Raw genomic sequence first — 24,652 nt, 5'->3', positions numbered from 1 at the left:
TGGTTAGCTTACAGGGAAGTAGAGTGAACCAAGGGGCGGGGGGCTTCATGAGGGAGAAACAAACAGAACTTTCACACCATAGCCTGGCCAGTCATGAAACTGGTTTTCAAAGCTTCTCTGATGCGTACCGCACCCTCCTTGCTCTTCTAACCACCCTGGTGTCTGGCTGCGCGTAACCAGCAGCCAGGCGATTTGCCTCAACCTCCCACCCCGCCATAAACATCTCCCCCTTACTCTCACAGATATTGTGGAGCACACAGCAAGCAGTAATAACAGTGGGAATATTGGTTTTGCTGAGGTCTAAGCGAGTCAGTAAACTGCGCCAGCGTGCCTTTAAACGTCCAAATGCACATTCTACCACCATTCTGCACTTGCTCAGCCTGTAGTTGAACAGCTCCTGACTACTGTCCAGGCTGCCTGTGTACGGCTTCATGAGCCATGGCATTAAGGGGTAGGCTGGGTCCCCAAGGATAACTATAGGCATTTCAACATCCCCAACAGTTATTTTGTGGTCTGGGAATAAAGTCCCTTCCTGCAGCTTTTGAAACAGACCAGAGTTCCTGAAAATGCGAGCGTCACATAGAATCATAGAATATCAGGGTTGGAAGGGACCCCAGAAGGTCATCTAGTCCAACCCCCTGCTCGAAGCAGGACCAATTCCCAGTTAAATCATCCCAGCCAGGGCTTTGTCAAGCCTGACCTTAAAAACCTCTAAGGAAGGAGATTCTACCACCTCCCTAGGTAACGCATTCCAGTGTTTCACCACCCTCTTAGTGAAAAAGTTTTTCCTAATATCCAATCTAAACCTCCCCCATTGCAACTTGAGACCATTACTCCTCGTTCTGTCATCTGCTACCATTGAGAACAGTCTAGAGCCATCCTCTTTGGAACCCCCTTTCAGGTAGTTGAAAGCAGCTATCAAATCCCCCCTCATTCTTCTCTTCTGCAGACTAAACAATCCCAGCTCCCTCAGCCTCTCTTCATAAGTCATGTGCTCTAGACCCCTAATCATTTTTGTTGCCCTTCGCTGGACTCTCTCCAATTTATCCACATCCTTCTTGTAGTGTGGGGCCCAAAACTGGACACAGTACTCCAGATGAGGCCTCACCAGTGTCGAATAGAGGGGAACAATCACGTCCCTCGATCTGCTCGCTATGCCCCTACTTATACATCCCAAAATGCCATTGGCCTTCTTGGCAACAAGGGCACACTGTTGACTCATATCCAGCTTCTCGTCCACTGTCACCCCTAGGTCCTTTTCCGCAGAACTGCTGCCTAGCCATTCGGTCCCTAGTCTGTAGCGGTGCATTGGATTCTTCCATCCTAAGTGCAGGACCCTGCACTTATCCTTATTGAACCTCATCAGATTTCTTTTGGCCCAATCCTCCAATTTGTCTAGGTCCTTCTGTATCCTATCCCTCCCCTCCAGCGTATCTACCACTCCTCCCAGTTTAGTATCATCTGCAAATTTGCTGAGAGTGCAATCCACACCATCCTCCAGATCATTTATGAAGATATTGAACAAAACCGGCCCCAGGACTGACCCCTGGGGCACTCCACTTGACACCGGCTGCCAACTAGACATGGAGCCATTGATCACTACCCGTTGAGCCCGACAATCTAGCCAGCTTTCTACCCACCTTATAGTGCATTCATCTAGCCCATACTTCCTTAACTTGCTGACAAGAATACTGTGGGAGACCGTGTCAAAAGCTTTGCTAAAGTCAAGAAACAATACATCCACTGCTTTCCCTTCATCCACAGAACCAGTAATCTCATCATAAAAGGCGATTAGATTAGTCAGGCATGACCTTCCCTTGGTGAATCCATGCTGACTGTTCCTGATCACTTTCCTCTCATGTAAGTGCTTCAGGATTGATTCTTTGAGGACCTGCTCCATGATTTTTCCAGGGACTGAGGTGAGGCTGACTGGCCTGTAGTTCCCAGGATCCTCCTTCTTCCCTTTTTTAAAGATTGGCACTACATTAGCCTTTTTCCAGTCATCTGGGACTTCCCCCGTTCGCCACGAGTTTTCAAAGATAATGGCCAAGGGCTCTGCAATCACAGCCGCCAATTCCTTCAGCACTCTCGGATGTAACTCGTCCGGCCCCATGGACTTGTGCACGTCCAGCTTTTCTAAATAGTCCCTAACCACCTCTATCTCCACAGAGGGCTGGCCATCTCTTCCCCATTCTGTGATGCCCAGCGCAGCAGTCTGGGAGCTGACCTTGTTAGTGAAAACAGAGGCAAAAAAAGCATTGAGTACATTAGCTTTTTCCACATCCTCTGTCACTAGATTGCCTCCCTCATTCAGTAAGGGGCCCACACTTTCCTTGGCTTTCTTCTTGTTGCCAACATACCTGAAGAAACCCTTCTTGTTACTCTTGACATCTCTTGCTAGCTGCAGCTCCAGGTGCGATTTGGCCCTCCTTATATCTTTCCTACATGCCCGAGCAATATTTTTATACTCTTCCCTGGTCATATGTCCAACCTTCACGTACCTTTCCCGGCCATCCCACGTTGATGTTGGTGAAACGTCCCTTGTGATCCACCAGAGCTTGCAGCACTATTGAAAAGTATCCCTTGCGGTTTATGTACTCGCCGGCTTGGTGCTCCGGTGCCAAGATAGGGATATGGGTTCCATCTATGGCCCCACCACAGTTAGGGAATCCCATTGCAGCAAAGCCATCCACTATGACCTGCACATTTCCCAGGGTCACTACCCTTGATATCAGCAGATCTTTGATTGCGTGGGCTACTTGCATCACAGCAGCCCCCACAGTAGATTTGCCCACTCCAAATTGATTCCCAACTGACCGGTAGCTGTCTGGCTTTGCAAGCTTCCACAGGGCTATCGCCACTCGCTTCTCAACTGTGAGGGCCGCTCTCATCTTGGTATTCATGCGCTTCAGGGCAGGGGAAAGCAAGTCACAAAGTTCCATGAAAGTGCCCTTACACATGCGAAAGTTTCGCAGCCACTGGGAATCGTCCCAGACCTTCAACACTATGCGGTCCCACCAGTCTGTGCTTGTTTCCCAAGCCCAGAATCGGCATTCCACAGCATGAACCTGCCCCATTAGCACCATGATGCATGCATTGGCAGGGCCCGTGCTTTCAGAGAAATCTGTGTCCGTGTCCTGATCGCTCACGTGACCGCGCTGACGTCGCCTTCTCACCCGGTATTGCTCTGCCAGGTTCTGGTGCTGCATATACTGCTGGATAATGCGTGTGGTGTTTAATGTGCTCCTAATTGCCAAAGTGAGCTGAGCGGCTTCCATGCTTGCCTTGGTATGGCATCCGCACAGAAAAAAGGCGCGGAACGATTGTCTGCCATTGCTCTGACGGAGGGGGGGGCGACTGACGACATGGCTTACGGGGTTGGCTTACAGGGAATTAAAATCAACAAAGGGGGTAGTTTTACATCAATGAGTATTTCAGGCAGGACTTCACGGAGGGTTCCAATAAGAAATGGTGCACCTAAGTAATTGTTGGGTTTCAGAGTAACAGCCGTGTTAGTCTGTATTCGCAAAAAGAAAAGGAGTACTTGTGGCACCTTAGAGACTAACCAATTTGTTTGAGCATGAGCTTTCGTGAGCTACAGCTCACTTCGTCGGATGCATCCGCTGTAGCTCACGAAAGCTCATGCTCAAATAAATTGGTTAGTCTCTAAGGTGCCACAAGTACTCCTTTTCTTTTTAAGTAATTGTTCTTATTGGAACAAGCAGGTTGGTCTGGCCTCTGATTGATACATGGCTAGATTTACCTCGCTGCACCTTCTCTGTGAGTGACTGCAGTGTGACCTAGAGGAATGAGTCCCCTAGACGGGGGAGGGGGGAAGCAAATGAGTACAAAACAAATCTGGTCTATTTCTTGTTTTGATCCACTCCATCTAATCTTTTACATCTTTGGCTGGCAGCAGACGGTGCAGAAGGACTGCAAGCCATCCACATCTCATGGCTGCTCGGCAGAAGATGGTGCAGTAGGACTGCTAGCAATCCGTATCGCCTGCCTGCTCACCATAAGATGGTTCAATAGGACTGACTGCAGGACTAAAGAGAATGACCTGATCAAGTCACTCCAAATTTAGTCCCTGCGCCCATGTCTGCCCAGGTGCTCCTGGCCGACATGGCCAGGAGCACCTCAGACATGACGATGATGGCTACGAGTCATACTGTACCGTCTGCTGCCACAAGGCAATGGGTTGCTGCTGCTGTGTAGCAATGCAGTACCATGTCTGCCAGCACCCAGGAGACATATGGTGACGGTTACCTGAGCAGGCTCCATGCTTGCCGTGGTATGGCGTCTGCACAGGTAACTCAGGAAAAAAGGCGCGAAACGATTGTCTGCCCTTGCTTTCACGGAGGGAGGGAGGGAACGGGGGCCTGACGATATGTACCCAGAACCACCCGCGACAATGTTTTAGCCCCATCAGGCATTGGGATCTCAACCCAGAATTCCAATGGGCAGCAGAGACTGCGGGAACTGTGGGATAGCTACCCACAGTGCAACACTCCGGAAGTCGACTCTAGCCTCGGTACTGTGGAAGCACTCTGCCGAGTTAATGCACTTAGAGCATTTTCTGTGGGGACACACACACTCGAATATATAAAACCGATTTCTAAAAAACCGACTTCTATAAATTCGACCTAATTTCGTAGTGTAGACATACCCTTAGAAGGGTAGGGGGTCCAGACCAAAGAAGCTTCCTCTGACCCCAGTGGGTGATGCAGAGCCTGTATGTGCTCCCCAGTGTTATCAAACTTGTGGGGCAGCAGCCTCCCCACCAAAGAGTGTCTTGTGAGAGGTTGCGGTCTCGAGGCTGGAGAATTTCCACTGAGATGCTGTAGTTTAGCTGCTCTCTATATTTTCATTAAAATGTTCGAGACCCCTGGGGTTCTCAATTGTTGTGTGCTGGCGACCCCTTTCGCCCAGCACGCCTCTGAGTGCAACCCCCCCTTATGAATTAGAAACACATTTTTTATATTTAACACTATTTTAAACGCTGAATGTATAACCCCATTTTTTAAAACGGATTTACCCTTTCTCACCGTTTTAAAATTAAGACTAAAACACATTTTTATTGAATTATTGTTATAAGCAGAAAAGCTAATTTTTAAAATTGTGTGTGTGTGTGTGTGTGTGTGTGTGTGTGTGTGTGTGTGTGTGAAGAAACTTAGTTATAAAATATCAGGGTGGAAAGAGACCTCAGGAGGTCATCGAGTCCAACCCCCTGCTCAAAGCAGGACCAATCCCCAACTAAATCATCCCAGCCAGGGCTTTGTCAAGCCTGACCTTAAAAACTTCTAAGGAAGGAGATTCCACCACCTCCCTAGTCAATGTCACTTTTCACAGCAGACTTCGCTCTCCACTGCAAACCTTACTTCAGTGCTACTGCTGTATTTGTATGTTGGTTAATATCACTTTTCAGAGCAGACTTTCTAGTGCAGACTTCCAGCAGACTCGCTAGCTAGCTGGGAGGCTGTGAAAAGTGATATCTGTATGTTTGGTTTCAGAGTAACAGCCGTGTTTTAGTCTGTATTCGCAAAAAGAAAAGGAGGACTTGTGGCACCTTAGAGACTAACCAATTTATTTGAGCATGAGCTTTCCGATGAAGTGAGCTGTAGCTCACGAAAGCTCATGCTCAAATAAATTGGTTAGTCTCTAAGGTGCCACAAGTCCTCCTTTTCTTTTATCTGTATGTTTGTTAATATCACTTTTCACAGCCCCCCAGCTCTGAAGGCAGTGGCCAGCAGCAGCTGAGAAGTAAGGGAGGCAATGGGGGAAATGTGATATTAACAAATGTACAAATATCACTTTTCACAGCAGACTTAGTGCCCCATTGGCACCCTTACTTCTGTGCTGCTGCTGACAGAAGGCTCTGCCTTCAGAGCTGGGCAGCTGGAGAACGGCGGTACCTCTGAAGGTATTGCCACCAGCAGCAGCACAGAAGTGAAGAAGTAAGGGTGGCAATGCCATACCACGCCACCCTTCCTTCTACATAACATTTGACCTTTGCGCTGAGAGGGGCGGCTAAGGTAAACTTTGGGGTGACGACAGCCCTCCGCCCTGTCCCTGCCTGCATATCTGACTGTTAAATTATAAATTAGGGGTTTTTTGGCCGATCTCAGTGTTCTGATTAGTCTGCAATTTAATGCAGCTCTTCAGCTACTGAATAATCAAGCCCTCTAATGTTGCTTCAGTCCCAGAGTTGGCCTTGGGGAAAACGGTGCCCTGGGCAAACTTCTATTTTGGCGACCTTTCTTTGGAGGTGGAATGGGGTTGGGGGTGAAGCTAGTGTGGAGGGGCTCAGGCTGTCAGCTCTGCCTTTCATGGGAGCTGAAAGCTCACAACCCCCATGTAATAACCTTGCAACCCCTGAGGGTTGTGACCCCCAGTTCTAGAAAGGTGGTGCTGGGGATTCTATATTACATTTTCTAGCCCAGCTGGATCTTTGTTCTAGAAAATCCACCCTACCAGTTCTAGGTTAGATAATGTAGCCCAGCTGCTCTATGTTCTAACTGGGATTTTCTAAAAGGGCTACATTGGGGTTCTAGATTAGATGCTGTTGTACAGCTGCTGTGTTCTAGCTATGATGTTCTAGAAAGACTGAACTGTAGGTTCTAGATTAGATGCTTGCGGCCCCACCAGCCTGCGTGCAAGCTGGGATGTTCTAGAAGGGCTGCAGTGTGGTTTCTAGATGAGATGCTGTAGCCCCCAGAAGCCCGTGTGCTAGAGGGGATGTCTAGAAGGCCTGCACTGTGGGTTCTAGTTTAGGTGCTTGCCACCCCATCAGCCTGAGTACTAGCGAGGATGTTCTTGAAGGCCCACACTGTGGGTTCTAGTTTAGATGTTTTCCGCCCCACCAGCTTGCGTTCTAGTGAGGTTATTCTGGAAGGCCTGCACTGTGGGTTGTCGATGAGATGCTGTAGCCCCCAGCTGCCTGCGTGGTAGCGGCGATATTCTGGAAGGTCTGCACTGTGGGGTTCTAGATGAGATGCTGCAGCCCCCAGCGTGCTAGTGGGGATGTTCTAGGTGGGCCACACCATGCTTCTCCAGCAGAGCGATCAGCCATAACTAGAACGGCTGGTCTGCCTGTGTAAGGAGCCGGAGTGGCAGTAGCTGCTATGCATGCGCCTTAAGCCCGGCGTTGCTTTGCCATAGTGTGTTGAGAGGGCATTGCCTTTTACGACGGCGCGGTCAGAGATGGCATTGCTTTACGGCAGGCGCTGCTTGCCTCAGTCGTCTGGTGGGGTGGTCCAATGAGGCAGCACAAACAGTAACCCTCCACTTTTGCAACTAGTTGGGACACAAATACAGAGAATATTTTTTTCAAATTAAAAAACCTTTATTATTATAATCTGGTATATAAATAAGAGTTTTCTTTTGTTCCATGATGTTTTGAATAACAATCATTTAAACGTTATTTTTTGGTCAAGAAGTGAACTATGCACACTTTTTGCACTTGTATTCTTTCTTCTCATCATCCAGGTTTTCTTGATTGGTTCCTTCTGGAATGCAGGGCATATATGCCCACCTCTTGCAAGAATCACACTAGACCTTTGATAAGTAACCATTGAGAAAATGAAATCACAGAAGTTATAATGTTACACATACTTTGCATTCACTCATGCTATTCCTTCCACATGTCAGCATTACCTAAAATATGCCTATCAGCATGGTGAAAATGTTTACTGATGTGGAATTTTTACAAGAATCCCGATCCTCAGGCAGTTTATGGCATTTGTTTCTGATACCATCGTGCACTCTTCACTTTCCTTTTCACAACTGACAAGGTTGCAGTAGATGCAGTAGTCCTCCACGCTTTCTGAAAAATAAATATAGCGGTATGAAATGCTGATTACATTACGACCAACACTGAAAATGCAAATCTTGATTTATTAATGTCAATATTTTAATCCAGTCACTGGTTTGAACATATTTTTTTTCTTTTTTGTCCATCATATTTTCTCAAATTTTTACTTTACTGCAGCTGTATATAAAAATACCAATTTCATTTAACTGGTCTATCAATAGCAACCATTCACCCCATTCAAATGTTTTGGTACGTAAAGACATTATTGATTCATAGTATCAGAGGGGTTGCCATGTTACTCTGGATCTGTAAAAGCGGCAAAGAGTCCTGTGGCACCTTAAAGACTAACAGACGTATTGGAGCATAAGCATGCATGCATGCATCCGACGAAGTGGGTATTCACCCACGAAAGCTTATGCTCCAATACGTCTGTGAGTCTATAAAATGCCACAGGACTCTGCCACTTTTATTGATGCATAGTCACCTTTACAGAACCAAACCTGTGAGATATCTCACTTTAGCAGTATTAAGATAACTGTCTGTTACGTGACATAATTCCACGCTTCCTGTTATCTTCACATGTGCCTAATGGGTCCATAGTACATGGGAGAAAGTTATTACCTGACTCCTTCATTAGAGCAATTGCTATTTGTCTTCTAAACGCAGTATTAGCCTCTTGTGTTGTTTCTACCGTACTGATGTCTTTCTGCTGCAAATACGTTTCTCCAAACTAACAACACTTCTATTTAGAAAAAAATCCTCATAATTACCAGAGGTGAAAGAGGGCCGGTCCAGCATACCGGTAAGAACCAGCTCCTGGTACCGGCCTGTACACAGCTGACGTTACAGTGCTGCTTTTTCAGTGCTTTAACATCGCTGCCCCCTTTAGCCCCCTGCCCTGCATCAGCGGCCCTGCCATAGGGTCCGGCAGCGCTATTGGATGCTACTGGCAGGGTCGCCGACAGTGGGGGAGCAAAAGGGGCAGCTGCCCTGCGTTCTGGTGATTTACAAGGGCCTGGTGCTCCTGGCCACTGCAGCAGCAGGTGTCAGGAAGGGATGGCTGGGGGAATCTGGCCCCCTAGCCCCGCACCCACAGCCGGAGACCCCACCCCTTCTGGGGGCACTGAGCCCAGCCCACACACCTTGGCAAGGACACCGGTGCAGTGCACACCGGTAATCTCTGGTATTTACTTTCACCCCGAATAATTACACATAAATAACAAATGATAATGGCAATTTGGTATTCAATACCTTTAAGACGAGTGGTCCGCAGTTGTAGCCATCACTTTGTCTGGTATGCTGAACAATTTTACTCTTCCAATCAGATGAGGATTTGCTAGTTAATTGTTTGATGAAGTATCAGAAAGTTTTACAGTACATTAGCGGACTGTATAAATGAGCTCTTCTTTCCTTTTCTTTCCCCCCTCCGGTTTCTGGACATAGATACAAGTCCATTCTCTCTAAATTTAATTAATGATTGCAATGACTTATTGCTCATACACACACACACACACACACACACACTTGCTTTCATATTATTGTCTCACTCTTACACAATGTATCACCTGATTTGCTGTGCCCCATGTTGATAATAACACCTTCTCAATCATGCAACGTGCTACTGTTTTGTGTCCACATTCTATGAAGTTGTTACCCAGACTCAAATCACACAAGTTCGCTCAAAGTCCGTTACTAAGCATATTCAGTACAAGTACATGCTGTTTCAATTTTTATTTGTAGCTACAGGAAGATATTAGTCTCACTATTGTTACATTCCCTGAAAATTTTTTTCACAGTAACAGTTCATGTACACTGTAAAAGTAAGTATCTAATAAAACACCTCCAATTCCTTAGGTATGTTCTTTCAGATCTCATCTCATCACACAAGGGGTCAATTATTAACAATTCCTTTTTTTCCCCAATCCAGGCTATCTATCTGTAAGTGTAAATATATGTACAAATTATATTGGTAATGTGATGATTTCAACAATTTTATAATGATTTATCAAAAATCATTCCATTAACATATTCTCATTTGTAATGTCTCACAACACACAAGAGAACAGAATATTGTGAAATCACTGATCAATTCATTACAGACCATATTCTTCGAAGTGACATTAACAACATAACTTCACAGTAGCCTTTTTTTTTTTACATTCACATTCCACTTTCCTTTGCATGCACTGAACTCACTGAAAACCCGCAACACGGGAAATTATATCACTGCTACCCAGCTGTGTTACAAATCTCTTATATAATACCACATTTATTGCCCATAATCCAGAAGTAAAATACAAAACATCTTACCGCAAGAACCCAATGACCTGGTGTGTGGTAAGGAAGCAATAATATATCGTTTTGAAGAATTTCACTCTGTATTCATTTTAAAATAAATTAGAAATGCAATTATAGTTTCCAGTGAAGCAAACCATGAAATGTAGATCAAGGGATCCTTAGTGTTACAAATCAGATATGTAAGAGAGTCATGTAAAAACAAAAAGATTTGTAATCAATGCGTTCTGTCTTACTTAACGTAAAAACTGACTAAGCTGTTTGCATACTTGTGTTTAACTAATGGACCCACTGAACTGTACAGCAAAACTAATGTGGCCCTCAATTAGTCAAGTATTGTATGTCTGATATGCACCTCCAAATACATTTCAGTAAATGTTTGGCAGCAGTAAATACACTGAAATGTTGCAATTCTGATTGAAATGCAGCAACTGCTGATATTTCAAGGGTATCTGGACTTAAATATGTTGGACCACATATTCACGTGATTGTTTACTTATTGACACAATGTATACTTTCATGTACCATCACAGTAAGTAGCCTACCTTTCCATCTGCTTTCTAGACCACACAGCTCAAATATGCATCAATAACCTACAACACATGATGAAAGAAAAGGCACAATTTAAATATTATTTGATGAATCAGTCCTGTTACCGTACATGTTTAGTGGTACTTAAATGTACCTCATCACTTATCCAGCTTCTTGGTTTCAGGCAATGAAATGAAGAGCAATACAATTTGATTTTTCTCACTTTGGCCTCCAGTCTCTCTGTGTGTTTGCTGGTCATTACAAATTTGACTAGAAAAAATAAGTAATACACATTACATGCATGGTAATACAGTTTCCTTTTTCTTGGTTTTACTACTGTGAATGCCGCCACTTTGTACATGAAAACCTTTAATATACTTCATAAATGGAACGATGTTAAAGATCTGTTTAAGAAAGGTGCGGTACCCAATTACCTTTCAGAATCCATTGCTTGTCTTCCACCTCCTCCATAAGCATGTCATCAGAATTGTCATCAGCATCACTTGTATCATTGCTTGAGACATCTTGCCCTATATACTCCTCTTCTTCCATTGCTGTGACCTCTATGTTTTTCACTGTGCTGTCATGAGACTTGTGAGGTACAGTCCCATCCACTTTTCTAATCTCTTCTGAGGGTGTTTCTGGTTCAGTGTCACCAACTGCAATTTCAGTTCCAATGTTTTCCTCTGATGTGCTTTCAGCAGCTAATGTTGGTGGCTCTTTAAATGGTTTTAAGTGTGTGATGCTGTACATGGTTCCTAACAGTTTCCCTGAGATGGTTTATAATTTCACTCTCTTACCCTCAACAGTCGTAATTTTGTATGGTCCCCGATAGGTAGGTTGCAGCATTCTTCCTTTTCTTGTTCTCTTTCTAGCATTCAGTAACAGAACACAGTCCCTAACATCAAATGTTATTTCCCCATATTTAGAAGTCTCTTTTAGCATAACGTCTTTGTTGATTTTCTTGTGCTTTAGAAATGTTACTTAGAGCCAGTACAATGTCAGCATCATGTCTCGATTTCATATTTATGCTGTACTCTTTGCAGAAATTTTCCCCGAATGTATTCATATCTGGGATCTTTGTAAACAAATGGAGAAGGGGTTGTATTTGTAAAATGAAGACACACCGAATGCCATGTGTACATGAAAGGTGCTGGTAATAACATACACTTAACATGTAATTCTCTGAGACTTCTTCTGGAAACACTGGGTCATCACAAAACATTAGTCGAACGTATGCCAATGAGATGCCATACTAATGTATGCCAATGAGATGTCTCCTTTTCCCATCTTTCATGCAGATGAAACTAGGAGAGTGGCCTCTATTCTCCATTCGGTATGCTAATGGACATGGCTCTGTTCCATCTTTCATGCAGATGAGGATAGGGGAGTTGCCTTAATCTTGTCACTCTTGTCATGAGGGGTCTAGGTGTGTCTCACACCGCCATTCACTGCTCTGTGCAACTTTTTTCTCTGATCGGTTTTGGTTCAAGTGGGTGGGTGACCTTTCATGAGTCAGATAGGCTGGATACTGTGCCCTGGTTCCCCAAGAAGACTGAGCTGACTGGCATCACCTGTGACTGCAGAGGTGTTAACTGGGCATTGAGCATAAAATGATCTTTAGCAATATGTTGTGACTACTTACATTAAAGAAATCCATTCCACCTTGGTTTAGGAGAGAGACCACTGATTGACTGATTGAATAATAATCTGGTGTTGCAGGTCCCCATAGTGCAATTATATTTGCTTCTCCATTGTCAGTGCAGCTTTTATTTTGGTGAGTTTTGCACACAGATGCAGAAATGTGGACTTGTGCATCCAAAAGTTCTGCAGCCACTGCTCAGAAGCCCAAGCCTTCATTGTTACAGAAGATTTTTGCCCTTGGGAAGGATGTAAGATGACACAATATAATACACTTACTGAATATTTGTGAATCAGCTTCTACACACAAGCAATGACGTGAACATGGGACACTAAGGGCTGGATTCACAGGCAAGATAAATGCAGTAAAAGGCAATCCTCATTGCTGGATCAAATGCAAAGGAATTATTGAAAACAGGGAACAGCGTTGGAGGTCTCAGCTGGGTCCTGCCAGGCATGTGGGTCCTGAGGGAGCCTGGCCTGGGCAGGCTCTGCTCCTGCTCCAGCCTGGCTGATTGCACCACTCCCAAGGGGCAGGAGTTATCCTGCCCCAGGACCTGCCCTGGCTGCGCTGCAGGCTCAGCCTGGCAGACACAGTCACCTCCCATCAGGGCCGGCTATTGTGGATGGGGGTCAAGGGGTGGGAGAGTAGGTCTCTATCAGCTCTGGGTGGGGGTGCTGGGCAGTGAGGAGGTGGGGAGACCTGTGTGTGTTGGGGTGCTGGGAAGTGGGGAGGGTCTGCGCCGTTGTGGAGGTGCAGGGCACTGTGCAGTTGTGGAAGGGCTGTGGGGGGTGTTCAGCTAGGGGGGCATTGGGCAGTGAGAAGATCTGGGGGGGGGGTTCTGGGCATAGAGGTCTGTGGGAGGGCACTGGGCATAGGGGTTTGTGGGGGTATCTTGGCAGCGCGGCACTAGGGGGTCAGAGGAATGGGGGCAGGGGAGTAGCATGGCGTAGCGGGTCAGAGGGATGGGGGCCGGGGAGCAGCATGGTGCGCGTGGTCCCGCCCCCACGGGGACGAAGCAGGATGGCAGCGCAGGGCCGGGCGGGCCCCTGTGCATCTGGCAGCTCCCGGTTTGTAAACAGTGCCCTTGTACTGGGCTGGGTGGAGCCGGGCTGTCCCTGCCATGCCCCATCTTCCCTTGCCCCCGGCCAGCCCCTCGCTCCCAGGACTCTGCCCTCCCGCCCCATGTCCCCGCTGCCCCCGCGGGGGCCCACAAAAGGCCAACCCGGCCCTGCTGGGGGCGCAGGCTCTGGGACGGAGCTCGGGTTCAGGAGGGGGGCAGGCTATGGGGGGGCTCATCCCACGGGGTCACTGTCGCCCCCTACCGGGGGGGTCTGTCCCCTCACAGGGTCTGGCAGCGCCTCCCCCGGGGCTTAACCCTGGCTCCCACCCCCGCTTTCTCCCCTCCAGCCCCTCTTCTGCCCCCTGCTCAGAGCCTGCCCCGCCCCCTCCCCCCGCCGCTACGACTTGCCCCCCCGTTGATCCTTTTCAACCCCCCCCCGGAAAGAGCCAGCAGCAGCCCCGTCCGCCTGCAAGTAAGGGCAGAGAGAGGGCAGCTGCGTCAGCGAAGGCCACTGCGCACGCTCCGTTCGGGTGAGCATGCGCAGTGCGCCCACAGGCGGAACTCGAGGGGCGCTTTACCCGGCGGGCGGTTGGTGGCCGCGAGGGGAGGCTCCAGCATGAAGCAGAAGAAGAAAGGTAACTGCGGCGCCCCTTCCCCCACGTCTCTTCCTCGGGCTTGGGGCGGCGGCGCGGGGGACTCCCCTCCCCGGGTCTGGGGCTCGAGCGCCGAGGCTGTTGCGCGGGGAGCTGGGTTGTTCCCGCCCCCGCAGCTCACGTGCTCGCTGGGGGCCCGAGGGCAGCCGCGCGCAGGATCGGGGCCACAGCGCGGCCCCGCCCGCCGGAGCGGATAGGGAGGAAGCCCCAGCCCCGGCGGGAGGGGGCGTCCGGGGCAGCCGCTGTAGCTCCGTCCTCGGCCTTTTCTGGACACGGGCCTTTCCCGTGCGAACAAACATCCCTGCGTGGCAGCCCCGCGGCGCGCCGCTCGCCCCGGCTGCGCGGCTGGGAGGCGGGCAGGGCGGGCGTCGCCGCGGCCTCTTGGGGCCGGAAGGGACCGTCCAGGCCGACCCCCTCAGCTCGTCCCTGAATTAATCCCTGTTGGAACTAGAGCAGGGGTCGGGCAAACTTTTTGGCCCGAGGGCCGCATCGGGTGTCTGAAATTGTATGGCGGGCCGGGTGCCTCCCCAAACAGCCAGGCGTGGCCCGGCCCCTATCCAACCCCCCTGCTTCTTGCCCCCTGATGCCCCCCCCCGACCCCTGCTCCATCTAATCCCCCCTGTTCCCTGATGGCCCCCCGGGACTCCTGTCCCATCCGACCCCCCCCCTGTTTCCTGACTGCCCCCGCCCCGGGACCCCTGCCCCATCCAACCACCCCTTTTCCCTGACTGCCCTCAGACTCTTTGCCCCACTGTCCCCTGCCCCTAACTGCCCCCTGCCACCCCATTCACCCCCCCCTTCCTGACTGCCCCTCTGGGACCCCTGCCCCATCCACCCCCCGAACTCCCCTGCCCTCGATCCAACCCTCCCTGCCCCCTTACCATGCTGCCTGGAGCACCGGTGGCTGGCAGCGCGGCTGCACCAGGACAGGCAGCTGCGCTGCGCCGGGCAGCACAGAGCACCGGGTCAGGCCGGGCTCTGCAGCTGCGCTGCCCAGAGTATTGTGCCACGTGTGGGAGGGCGGACAGCCTCCCGGGTCAGGCAGGATGGTCTCGCGGGCCGTAGTTTGCCCACCTCTGAACTAGAGCATCTCATTAAAAAAAAAAAGGCCTTGATTAAAATTTTTCCAATGGAGAATCCAGCCCAGCCCTTGGGAAGTTGTTCCAGGGGTTAATTACCTTCTCTGTTGAAAATTTGTGCCTTAGTTCTAGTCTGAATTTGTCTAGATTCAACTTCCAACGTTATATTTTCAACTTCTTGTCTTTTCTGGCATTAGTGCAAGTGGCTCAACAATGAGAGGTCATCGGAAGTGAAGATGGAGTTTGTGTTTTACACATAAAACAAAACATCTTATGACAGTTGTTTCCCTCGATAAGCGAGTGATGTATATCAGGAATCATGTGCATTGGCATAGCTCTGTGGGGTCAGCAGCCTAAGGCTGGAATTGTAGGAAGTGTTAGCTTAAATTAGTAATTTGCACAAATGATTAGCATATGTCATATGTATGTGTGGTTTTTTTTGCCTGAACATACTTCATTTTTATTTCAGGAGACCTCAGCCATGCAGAGCTGATGATGATGACAATAGCTGATGTCATTAAACAGCTGATTGAGGCTCATGAGCAGGGAAGAGATGTGAATCTAAATAAGTAAGTAGTGCCAGCCAGTAACTTATCTCTATGCTTCCCAGGGCAGGTACCCAGCCTGGAGGAATAATTGTCTATTCAGACATTTTTGTACTTAGTTTTCACATCCCAACTGAACTTCTTTCACGAATACAAATTTTATATAATTGCATTTGTGTGCTGAGTTTAAAATATACCCATTTATTTCATTCAGAGCTTTTATACCATGGCATGAGTCATACTAATGAAAAAGAATAAACATGTCTCTTATTTTTTACATTGTAAGTCTGTCCAACCTGTTAGTCCCACAGGGGCAATACAGAACAGGAGTACTTGTGGCACCTTGAGGCAATACAGGGTACGTCTACACAGCAAAAAACAAAACAAACCCTCCACTGACTTGGGCTTGCATTGTGGGGCTAAAAATATCAGTGTAGATCATAGAATCATGGGACTGGAAGTGACCTTGAGAGGTCATCTAGTGCAGTCTCCTTCATTCATGGCAGGACTAAGTATTATCTAGACCATCCCTGACAGGTGTTTACCTATCGTGCTCTTAAAAGTCTTCAATGACGGAGATTCTACAACCTCTGTAGGCAATTTATTCCAGTGCTTAACCACCCTGACAGGAAGTTTTTCCTAATGTCCAACCTTGCTGCAAGTTAAGCCCATTGCTTCTTGTCCAATCCTCAGAGGTTAAGGAGAAAAATTTTTCTCCCTCATCCTTGTAACAGTCTTTTATGTACTTGAAAACTGTTATCATGTCCCCACTTGTCTTTTCTTCTCCAGACTAAACAAATCCAATTTTTTTCAATCTTCCCTTATAGGCCATGTTTTCTAGACCTTTAATAATTTTTGTTGCTCTTCTCTGGACTTTCTCCAATTTGTCAACATCTTTCCTGAAATGTGGCGCCCAGAACTGGACACAATACTCTCCTTGAGGCCAAATCAGAGAATAGAGCGGAAGAAGTACTTCTTATGTCTTGATTACAACAGTCATGCTAATACATCCCAGAATGATGTTTGCTTTTTTACAACACTCATATTTAGCTTGTGATCCACTATGATCCACTGAGAGCAAATTAGTGTTCGGGCTTGGGCTAGAGCCCAGGCCCTGAGACCCACCCCTTTTGCTGGGCTCCTGAATGTCTACACTGCTATTTTAGCCCCACAGCCCAAGCTCAAGTCATTTGACCTGTGCTCTGAGACTTCCTGCCATGGGTCTTTTGTTTACTGTGTAGATGTACCCGGAGTCAAGTGATAGTGATCTGGGTTAAATTCAGGCTCCCATGTAATGAAAAGAATTGTTAACTAAAACAGTATTCTTCTCTGTTACCTTTGTAAACTCAGAATAACTGTATTAAGACTGGTTTCAGAGTAACAGCCGTGTTAGTCTGTATTCGCAAAAAGAAAAAGAGTACTTGTGGCACCTTAGAGACTAACCAATTTATTTGAGTGAGCTGTAGCTCACGAAAGCTTATGCTCAAATAAATTGGTTAGTCTCTAAGGTGCCACAAGTACTCCTTTTCTTTTTGTATTAAGACTGAGAACAGGATTTGGCCCCAGGTTCCTATTGCAGTGCTTTGGTCTGCTCTTCAAAGACCTTTTCCTGGGCACAAGTTGGAAATAGACCTAGCAGGAATCTGGGTTTGCAGGGTAGCAATTGGAGAAAAATCTCATAAACTGAACTAATTTGCTCTCAGTGACTGAGAAATAATAAACTTTGAGCCTTGTAGTGTTGTTTTCAGAACTTTTTTGAGTAAAACCACGCTTTAATTAAAAAAAAGGCCAAGAAATAGCAAAAATACAAAATCTTACAATTACAGTTGCCTTGGGTCATGGGTTATTTTTTTATGCCTTAATAAAGCCAAGTTAGCTATCACATATAGCTAGCATCAGCTTTTAAATTAGGTTCTTTTAACGTGTGTCTCATTAAGTAGTGTACGTTAGTCTGAACTGTAGACAGTAACATAGCACTTACTGTAGACAGTAACACCTACTTACTGTAGGTAGGTGCTGGGATATCACAGCAATGGGCGTAAGGACTTGAATAGGATAAAATAATTTGAAATCCTTCCATTTTAGGGTGAAAACCAAGACGTCTGCTAAGTATGGGCTTTCTGCACAGCCTCGTTTGGTTGACATCATCGCTGCTGTACCACCTCAGTATCGCAAGGTGCTGGTACCCAAGTTGAAGGCAAAGCCTATCCGAACTGCTAGTGGGGTGAGCACTATATATAAATGACCCTTTCAGTGACAGACCAGGATTAATTGTTGTCAAATATTGTAAAGATGTTGAAAGTCCAGAAGCTTTAATGAAGTACTAGATATGTGGTCAACTTCCCAGATTGTCTACTGCAGTGGTTTTCAAACTTTTTTTCTGGGGACCCAGTTGAAGAAAATGGATGCCCGCAACCCAACGGAGCTGGGGATGGGGGGTTTGAGGTGTGGGAGGGGCTCGGGGCTGGGGCAGGGGATTGGGGCGTGGTCTTGTCTCCGGCGGCTCCCCGTCATCCGCGCAGCCAGGGTGCAGCGGTCCGGCCAGCGGCAGGTCCGCCTCCTAGTTGGAGGCGCGCAAGTTTTGGCTCCATGCGGCTCTCACCCGCAGGCACTGCCACCCAGCTCCTATTGGCTGGTTCCTGACCAATTGGAGTGCAGAGCCAGTGCTTGGGGCGAGCACAGCTTGTGGAGTCCTGTGGCCCCCCCTGACTAGAAGGTGGACCCGCTGCTGGCCACTTCTGGAGTGCAGCACGGTGTCAAACACGTAGGCACTAGCCTGCCTTAGCTGGGCAGCACCGCCGACGGGGACTTCTGACGTCGCAGTCAGCAGTGCTGACCAGAGCTGCTAGGGTCCCTGGGTGCTGAGCAAGGCGATCCAGTGCCTTACAGACCCGAACTTTGAAAAACACTGATCTATAGCATCATAGTAATGGCAAGGGAATATGGTTTTCAAAGTATCTCATGAAGGCGAAAAGAAGAGGGCTGGTGCAGTGACTTCCATTTGTTAACTAGATTAGTATGTCTCACTCCCACAGGTTAATCTGGAAACAAGACCCACTTAAAATTTAGTACTGTTGCAGCTGGCTGGTTCAGTAAACGGTCCAGTAACAAGATTTTAATCCTTCACCCACAATTTCCTTAAAAGATAATTAAGGCTGAAAAGTATTAACACTTAACTACAGCTAGCATCCAACAGGATATTTTAAATCTTCCTGTCATACCACACACACTCTCCCTGCCCTTCCCTGCCTCCTTCCCCAGTTTTAAAAAAATCTGGAAATGTACAGTTATCAAGGTAATTCCATGTTGCCATATAATAATTGACAAGTATCTCTGAAAATCAGGTCCTGGGTGTCTCAAGTTGTGTACTCAAAACTAGTGGATGCTTGAAAAATTGCATCTTAACCTCTCCAGATCTCATATTCTCAATTTGTTAAAAGGGAGATTAATACTCCAAATGGTGTTGTGAGGCTCAATTTTTGTTTGAGAAACTGTAGGAGATCTTGGGAGAAAAAGATGCACAGAATTACTTTCTGTGACTGATGAGGATTAATTTATTTTTCCTTTTTTTTTTTTTTCTGTTTCCTGTTTTTTCTCCCTCCAGTGTCTGTCTTCCAAAGTCTTTCCCCAACGCCTATTGTCATTCTCCCAGCCTCATATTCTCCTGAAAGTGTACCAAACGGTCCCAATCAGGATTTTAATGTCACCCTCGGTCTCTTGGCAGCGTGCTTGTGGTACCAAACCTGAGATGGGTCATCTGCTTGTAAATGTGGTCTTGTGTGCCATGAACATGTTCTGCTGCTATGCCCCTCTGGACGGTAGAAACCCCTTTTAGTAATGGCAGTGCTAGTTTACTGTTGCATTTGGTGGTAGTCAACTCTGTCACTGCCACTACTGTTTTTTCATTCAAGAGTTAATGCACGAGAGTGTTAAGGGTAAGGCTCAGGTGGAAAAATTTAAAATAGTCCCTCACATATGTACCTGTTTGTATAATTCCAGGATATACTTTTTATCTTTCATAATTTCAGAAATAACTATGATTATAATTTTCTTCTTTTGTAACTCTCCTTATTACAGATTGCTGTTGTGGCTGTGATGTGCAAACCACACAGGTGTCCACACATTAACTTTACAGGAAACATATGTGTGTAAGTATGACTGTTCAGGTGAACCAAAAGAGAAATGTGTTTCAGTATCTCTGAAATAAGTCTGGCCATGTGCAGTAGCATACTGTCACTGTTGCCGTTTTGGGGTTCTATAGACTTGGATTACCTCTGAAGGTCCACAGGCCACCTTTCTTTCTGCATGAGTGAAAACTTGTAGCAAGCTGAATCAAAATCCAGACTGCTGATGCCTGTGTGTTATGCAGAAACAGGGACTCTAATTGATAGTTCTTTCTCTTCAAAGAAAACATGCTTTTCCTTCAATGGCTCAAACCCTGCTTGTGTTAGTGGAAATACTTAAGTGAATACAAAGAGCTAGATTTGGCCACTTGTTAATAGTGAAATACAAAGTATATTATTTTAGATGTTTGTTCGTGTTGATTTACCAAAAAGCTTATAGTATCGCTTTGTTTTCATTTTAATAATCTTTCTGTGATACTAGTCCAAATCTCTAGAGCTGGTTCCCTAACTGAATAAAGTGGAGATGGGGTTTATCTGAAATTATTTCAGGCTTTTGGAAGGTATTTGCTGTACATGTTTTTGTATAATTTATTAAAAAATTATTTTAGGTAGACACAATTATTTGATGGATCAACATTTCTCATATATACGTTTGTTATTCTGTTCCCCTTTGGATGCTTTAAGTAAAATATCTGTTGTGCAGTACTGGTGATCTTCTTTTTTACATGTAATTTTTTTTTTTTTTTTTTTTTTTTTTTTTACTGCTATAGTACAGCACTTGTATAGTGCTACCTGCCCTCAATTCCTGTGAATGTCAATAGAAGTTGAGGGTCCTTATTACCATGCTAAATCATGTCTTTAAACTATGCTTTGTAGTGCACAAATGCAGAGATTTCTGTCTCAGATAAATCAAGAGACTCTTTGTTTTGTGTTTGTCATTGGTACAGGTTTGTGTATGACTCCTCATTCTCTTTTAATACTTGCAGATACTGCCCTGGTGGGCCTGATTCTGATTTTGAATATTCAACGCAGTCTTACACTGGCTATGAGGTACTACCTTTGAGAGTCATGTTGCCATGTCACATTTTGTCTGTGAAATTGGGACAGGGTCCTTTTCATCTCTAGTCACAGCTCTTTAGAAAATCAGTCCTTATTGCAAGAATGAAGAAGGAGAGAGCGGGGAAAAAAAAGAAACAACCGAGTAGTGAAACAGTTAAACTGCTAGGGCTGGAAATCCCTTTGAATTAGTTTTTAATAGTTCTTCTCTCTCCTGACTATTTTGTTACTTTTTTCCCCCTTAGGCTTGAAAAAAAGTTTTTCTTTTCCTACCAATTTTATCCTTTCATGTTGGCAAAGATAAGTTTCCTTTATTTTCCTGTTTCAGATGGCTTTAAACTTAAAGGGACACTGGCAGGTTCCGAGTATGATCTCTCCAAAAGTAGTTGTTCTTCATAAATATTGCCTGAAGAAATGGCCCAGTGGAAACTTGAATGCTCTAAAGCCTGTCTCGTAACTCACTTTAACTAAGAGTGGGATCTTGAGGTTTTTAAATCTGTAAATAAAATACTTCAAAAGTGACTTTTTCTTACCTTACTTGATTTAGTGGCCCATGCCAAACCCCAGAGTAGCACATTTTGAGATTACGTATGTATCTGCAGTAGAATCTCACTAATCCTACGTATTTTATAGTGCAAAAAAAGCTTTCTTGCTACCCAGCAAAAGCTTAATAGCAGATGCTGTAGTGAGACTATAAAAGTATGCTTCATTCCATCTATTAGTATATTATGAAGTGTTAAAAAATAATTGAAGATAAGTAATAATTGTCAAAGTAAACGAAGTAAGTAGACTTAGCTGCAGGGTCCTTTTATCTTTAATATTTTGGTTCACTTTGCTATTATCCAATATTCAGTGATTGGCAATGGGGCTCCCATTCATTAGTGCAAATTAAGAAGTGTGTATGTACAGTAGAACTTCCCTAATTCACACTGATTTGCAGACTGACACATGTGCCTGTGTGTGTATACATGCGTTCGTTTAGTATTAAGTGTCTTTGGCACTTTGCGAGATATAAAGAGACGGTCCCTGATGCACTAGGAAATTCAAAGGAGAGCATAACTTGTCTAAAAACAATTAGTAATAGTTCACAATGTTGGCATCATGGAAATCAGTTCTTAGGGATTTGATGAAAAGAGGGTGGTGGATTACAAACTGACATTGGGAAGTCATTCCATGCACAGGCAGCATCATGAAGGAGAAAAAGCAGTAAGACGAGGGTAGGAGAAAAAATTGAATGAAGAATCAAGACGACGCATCTTGAGACAATAGTTTTGTAATCATAATTTGCAGAGGTACAAAATAAATCCATTTTGTTGCCCCCTCCCCCTCCCGCAAACTTGTGGCGGTCAAGTAAAAATGGTGTAAAAAAAGATTGAAATGACCTATTTCCGTTGCATTCCAACATCAGGGCAAAACACAAATTTGATTTTACATTGGTTAACATTCAGTAAACTACAACCAGATAGACGCTGGAGTCATAATGGAATCAAGATCTTAATAATTACATGTTTGTGAAAATGGAGTGTCCAACCAGTGGCTAAAGATTCAAACGTCTTGTTCTTTTCCAGTATGTTGTCAAGAAATAAGGTTTAATAATGAATCCTTTTTTCTCCTAGCCAACATCAATGAGGGCCATTCGTGCCAGATATGATCCTTATCTCCAGACAAGACATCGAATCGAGCAGGTAAATATTTTCAATGAAGGGAACATGTATTGTTTGAAAATAGTTGCAATAATTCTATTAGTTTCAAGCATTTTGAAAACAGCTTTCCAATTAAGAGAGTGATCTTGGGGGTTACTGAGTTGTCTTGCTCACTCTGGTGAGGTTTGAGTTTTTAAATAGATATATAAATATCTTGGGGCCTCAAAATAGACTTGCTTACGATGATCTTTAAGATCCTCTCTCCTACCAGCTGCCAAATCCTTCATTTTCTGCTCCCTATCTTGCATTATTTTCATACATAAATATGATGTTTCATCATCATGATAATGGTGCTACATGAAATATTGTCAGTATAAGAAAAAACTCATATAAACAATGATGAGAACTCCCAAAGTCTTACAATTGAGATAACCATCCTAAAATATGATATTTAGCTATTGATGCTCTCACAACACCCAACTAGTTCACCCCTAAATAAGCCCGGCCTTTTACTGGTTACATTTGGGCTGGGGAAGCCAGTGGCTTACCACTTTCACATATGTGTGATTGGGGGGGTTCCATTAGCCCAGCTGCCTCCAGTAGCATCTCCATGGAAAAAACTGCATAAACCTAGGGAAAACTAGGAGGATGGCATCTCACTAAGTCATAACCTGCCACTTGATAGAGAATGGACAATAATGATAAATGAACATGGGATCAAACCCTGGTATGTTTCCCTTTCCTTCCCCCATTGTGGGGTTTCTCCCATTCTTCTTCTTCTGTTTTGATGTTCCCCTTCTATCCTCCCCCATCTAGGTGCCTCCTTTTTCCCTTCTCCTGAGGGTGGGGCTGAGATGAAACTGCTGGCCTAGTGGCTGCTTCCATCCCTTAGAAGCCAACAAAGGGGAACAAGAAAGAATAGTGGAGGAGGAATAGGAGAAGTGGCTACTTGTTGTCTTGCAGCAGTCTCTGATGTCCAGAGTCAAGAACTCAGCAAAAAGGAATCCAGTTCTTGCTACTCAAGACAAATAGGTGGAAGTGGGACAGAGGCCAAAAACTGTGGGCTGTTCCAGCAGTGCCAGTTTGGGTGGCATGTGTGTATGTATGTATCCCCAAGAAAATTTCTCCATGTTTCTCCCCTGATAAATAAACTTGGTGGAGATAAGTTGTAGGATTCAATTGTTGTCCTCATGCTTTAGTTCTTGATGGTCTCAAAAAATATGAAACTGCCTAACTTAAAAGATGTATACAGTGTTGTTGTAGCTGTGTTGATCCCAGGATATTAGAAAGACAAGTGGGTGAGGTAATATATTTTTATTGAACCAACTTCTGTTGGTGATTGTGCAGTTCCAAAGCTTGTCTCTGAGCTCTTCTTCAGGTCTGGGAAAGGTATGGAGTGTCACAGTTAAATATAACATTGAACGGATAGTTTAGCATGAGTAGTTAGTATGTATTCTAAGGGACCAGTAAAGGTGAAGTGGTCTGTTAAACACCCCTGAGGTCATAGCACAAAAAGAGGGGTCAGTGGTTAACAGATTGTTGTAATAACCATAAATCCAATATAATAACTATGTGGGTGAAACCAGACAATCACTGCTCTCTTGAATGAACTCTCACAGGAAAATGAAAAGACAAAACACTGTATCACCTGTGTGTGAACACTTTTCACAAAGAGGTCAGATTCAGTGATCAATCAGTCCTCGTCCTCAAAGGAAACCTGCACAACGCTTTTAAAAGATGACCCTGGGAGCTTAAATTCATAACTTCAGTAGACACTAAAAATACTGGTCTTTCATAAAAATGCTGGTTTTATGGTTTATTACAGCAACTTAACCCAGTAACCACCGTCTGTGTCTTATGATTGCAGGGGTGTTAATGGGCCACTTCATGTTGGATGGTCTCTTATAATATGTGCCAACTACTTATGCTAAACTATCTGTTCGATCTCATATTTAGGCTGTCTACACTATAGCTGATATCAGCTTAATTTATATCGGGTGTGAAAAAACCACCCATTTGAGCAACCTAAGTTACACCAAAACAACTAGGAGTCTGGTGGCACCTTAAAGACTAACAGATTTATTTGGGCATAAGCTTTCATGGGTAAAAACCCCACATCTTCAGATGCGTGGAGTGAAAATTACAGATGCAGGCATTATTATACTGACACATGACGAGAGGGGAGTTACCTAGCAAGTGGAGAAACAG

General features: G+C 45.4%; 1 protein-coding gene across 4 annotated transcripts in view; it reads left to right on the top strand.

The window, feature by feature from the left end:
* ELP3 (elongator acetyltransferase complex subunit 3) overlaps positions 1–24,652 on the top strand; it is a 150,192-nt gene that overhangs the window by 3,201 nt on the left and 122,339 nt on the right. For 2 of the 4 annotated variants that reach the window (XM_074947397.1, XM_074947394.1), the window contains 5 exons: positions 15,546–15,645; positions 17,707–17,845; positions 19,699–19,769; positions 20,732–20,795; positions 22,418–22,486. In XM_074947397.1, coding sequence (XP_074803498.1) covers positions 15,546–15,645; positions 17,707–17,845; positions 19,699–19,769; positions 20,732–20,795; positions 22,418–22,486 — 443 coding nt within the window. Of the gene's footprint in view, positions 1–13,869; positions 13,980–14,936; positions 15,444–15,545; positions 15,646–17,706; positions 17,846–19,698; positions 19,770–20,731; positions 20,796–22,417; positions 22,487–24,652 lie in introns of those variants that run through there. The other 2 variants (XM_074947395.1, XM_074947396.1) reach the window with 2 other exon arrangements.

Source organism: Natator depressus, chromosome 3 (assembly GCF_965152275.1).
Source record: "Natator depressus isolate rNatDep1 chromosome 3, rNatDep2.hap1, whole genome shotgun sequence".
Lineage (NCBI taxonomy): Eukaryota > Metazoa > Chordata > Testudines > Cheloniidae > Natator > Natator depressus.
Note: the sequence above shows the minus strand (reverse complement) of the source record. Positions and strands in the feature narration are given on the sequence as shown.